The sequence below is a fragment of the Lipotes vexillifer genome, unplaced genomic scaffold (genome assembly GCF_000442215.2).
Source record: "Lipotes vexillifer unplaced genomic scaffold, Lipotes_vexillifer_v1.1 scaffold584, whole genome shotgun sequence".
Classification (NCBI taxonomy): domain Eukaryota; kingdom Metazoa; phylum Chordata; class Mammalia; order Artiodactyla; family Lipotidae; genus Lipotes; species Lipotes vexillifer.
In genome coordinates this window covers 3,991,583-3,994,532 of record NW_006783036.1, presented here as the reverse complement: position 1 = coordinate 3,994,532, position 2,950 = coordinate 3,991,583, and the positions used below count along the sequence as shown (strand labels likewise).

The window sequence follows — 2,950 nt, the reverse complement described above, 5'->3', positions numbered from 1 at the left end:
CATGGGCCCAGCCTCCACCTGCAGCCCTGACCTCTCCCTACTTCCCTCCACGTCCGGCCACCCCCCGGCCTCTCCGCCCAGAAGGCCTACAGGCACCGCACAGCCAGTGCGCCCAGTGCTGACTCTTCACGGACCCTGTGCTCCCCAGCCCCGGGAAGGTCACAGCTACCAGCGGTCCCCAGTCAGACCCTGAGAGGCCGCGGTGACCCCTCTCACTGCCTGCGGCCACCCTTCACGGTCCTTCACCAAGTCCTGGCCATCAACTACTCCAGAGCTTTGGACATGTCCCCTCCCCTGTCTGGTCCAGGGAGGGCCCTGGGCTGGGCACCCTGAGGTCTTCAGTCACCTGTTTGGTACCACCATCCTTTCCTGCCTTTCTCTCCCAGGGCATCTGCCCGAGCCCTGCCTGACCTCAGCCTCAGTCTCCACATCTGTAAAACGGGGATGTGTGCACCCACACACTGGAGCACCCACCCTCAGGAAGCAGGGCTGTCACGGTGGTCCCTGCACTCCCTGGGTCATCAGAACCGCCAAGAGACGATGCCGGGGGCAGGCACCGTGGGGGGAATGCTCAGTGCCTCCGCCTCCCCACTGGTGTGGAGTTGGCTCAGGGGGCCCCTCAACAGATGCACAGGGAGGGCCTGGAAATCCCTCATGCCCCACCCTCCGGATCAGGGTCACCCTCCCGGCTGGGGGGCTCGGGAAGCCCTGCTCACACTGCTGCCCGGGGTGGGGGGGGGTCACCTCGCTTTGACCTGGGTCCTGGTGAATTGATCAGTATCTGGCCTAACCCGGCAGGTGTGTGTGCTGGTGGGCGCGTGCTTTGTGGTTCCCTCCTTGCCCGCGGGAAGCCCCTGGAAGGCTTCCCCACCTCACAGGGGAGAAAGATGAGCTCCCTCGGCGCAGAGTGGGACCCCGCCTGCCTCCCACCAGGAGCCCCTCTGGCTGCTCAGCAGAGGCCTGAGCCCGAGGACCGAGCCCAGGGCTGGTCTGTGGGGACACCGGGGCCTCGCCTCCAAGACCGGATGGCCGGGAAGCAATGGCGAGGATGTGCTGGCAGCTGACACCCTCCCCCTCTCTGGGCCTTGTCGGGGGAGTTGATGCAGATGTGGGATGGACGTCTGGGGACAGACGCAGAGACACCGAGGAGCCGGGGAGACAACAGGTGTGTTACCTGTCCCAGAGCGAGGGTGAGGACCTGGCCAGTCGGCCCTGCAGGACGCGGGGTTGCCCGAGGCACGAGGGCACCCAGGGGCTGCGCAGCCTGTGGGTGAAGAGGACAGAGCTGCTCAGAGCGGGGACCGGGGGCCACGCCTGGCCCGCCGTGGGCACGCAGTCACAGAGAGATGGGGGATCGTCCCCCACCGGCAGGAGAGCTCCTTGTCATCAGCAGGGTGGCAGGGTAGGAGCCGGGGGGTAGGCACCTGCCAGCCCCGGCTGCACAAGTGCATTGCTGGCACCGAGTCCCACCCCAGGCCTGCATCCCCATCTCAGCCTCAGAGGGGAGTCATGGGGGGCAGGCTCCCCCAGCTCCAGGTTTCTGCTCCTTCCTTGCAGGACCCATTGGTCAGAGAGCCTGGGAGGCAAGGAGGATGGAGGGCGTGTGACCCCCGACCTCTGCTGACGGACACCAGTGGGGTATTCTGGAGGTTGTGGGACCTACTGGATGTTAGGGGTCCAGGACAGGACCCACTTCACCCCTCCTGGCACCCCTTCTCACTCACCCTGCCTGTGGCCTGTCTGGGCTGGGCGGGGGGTGGGACAGAGGTGGGGGTGGATGACCCACCCCAGCCCCATGGTGCCACCCTGCTTGGGGCAACGGGATGTACATCACAGCTTTAGGCGCAAGTCGGCTTGGTCGCCCCCTTCCTGTAGCCTCTCCAGGGAGGGCTCCCGGTGGCCTGGCTGGCCCCGGAGGCAGAGCAGAAATCTGACGGGAGGATGCTGCCCCGGACATCAGGCGTCCAGACAAGGCTTAGAGACACGGGCGAGTGTATGTGTTAAGAGAAAGGGCAGCACAATCCCATTTACAAAATAACTGCGTACAGACGGCCACACAAGATAACCGAAGGGAAGGAATGTTAATGTTGTTTTGGGTGGGTGGTGGGATTCTGGGCAATTAAAATTTTTTCTTTTATACTTTTCTGGATTTGTCATATTTCCTACAGCGAAGATGAAAAATCCTCACTGGCAGTCCAGTGGTTAATAAGACTCCGTGATTCCATGGCAGGGGCCGCGGGTTTGATCCCCGGTCAGGGAACTAAGATCCCACATGCTGTGGGGTGCAGCAAAAAAAAAAATGTACTAAGGATCAAATTTTGCCCCTCCCCCCAGAAAAGGTTGAAGGTGTTGACTTGATAGGCTGGGGGCGGGGAGGGGCGGGGAGGGAAGCTCTCAGCCCTGGGCCGCTAGCTGCACATCGATCACCACTTCCGTAAGCCCCCATCTGCTCATCTGTGAAATGGGCTGCCCTTGGCCCTGGTCTCCTGGGCTGAGCTGCAGGCTGGGCTGGGGGAGGGGTGGCGGGGAGAGGCAGCGGCTTGATCTCCATTTGAACTGGACTTTGGAAGTCCAGGCCCAGGGTTCACTCTCGGCCAATGACCCCAATGCTGCTGAGTGAACGGAGAGGAGGGGCAGGACTGGCCCGTTCCTGTGGGAGCAGCCAGAGACCCAGTCTCCCCTTGGCGGCTCGGCTGAGTCCAGCAATCCCCGGGGGAGTCCCCGTCCCAGCCCTCGCCAGCCAGTCCCCACCCCAGAAGGCCCTTCCGCTGGGGACTCCTGGCAGGTGAATTCTCAGAAGAGTAGAAGGGAGGCTGGGACCCTGGGAAACTGAGGCCCAGGGAAGGGGCGGGGCTTGCCTGGAAGCACAGAGAATGGGGGGCATGGCTGTGACTTGACCCAGACTCTGCCGCTGGTCACACACAAGGCACTTATCCCTGACAACCGCTCT

General features: G+C 63.3%; 1 protein-coding gene across 2 annotated transcripts in view; it reads right to left on the bottom strand.

The window, feature by feature from the left end:
• BEGAIN (brain enriched guanylate kinase associated) overlaps positions 1 to 2,950 on the bottom strand; it is a 30,623-nt gene that overhangs the window by 11,727 nt on the left and 15,946 nt on the right. Inside the window, exon 3 of one of the 2 annotated variants that reach the window (XM_007455635.1) lies at positions 1,175 to 1,264. The exons of the other annotated variant lie outside the window; for it this stretch is intronic. Coding sequence (XP_007455697.1) covers positions 1,175 to 1,264 — 90 coding nt within the window. The remainder of the gene's footprint in view (positions 1 to 1,174; positions 1,265 to 2,950) is intronic. 2 annotated transcript variants of the gene reach the window in all.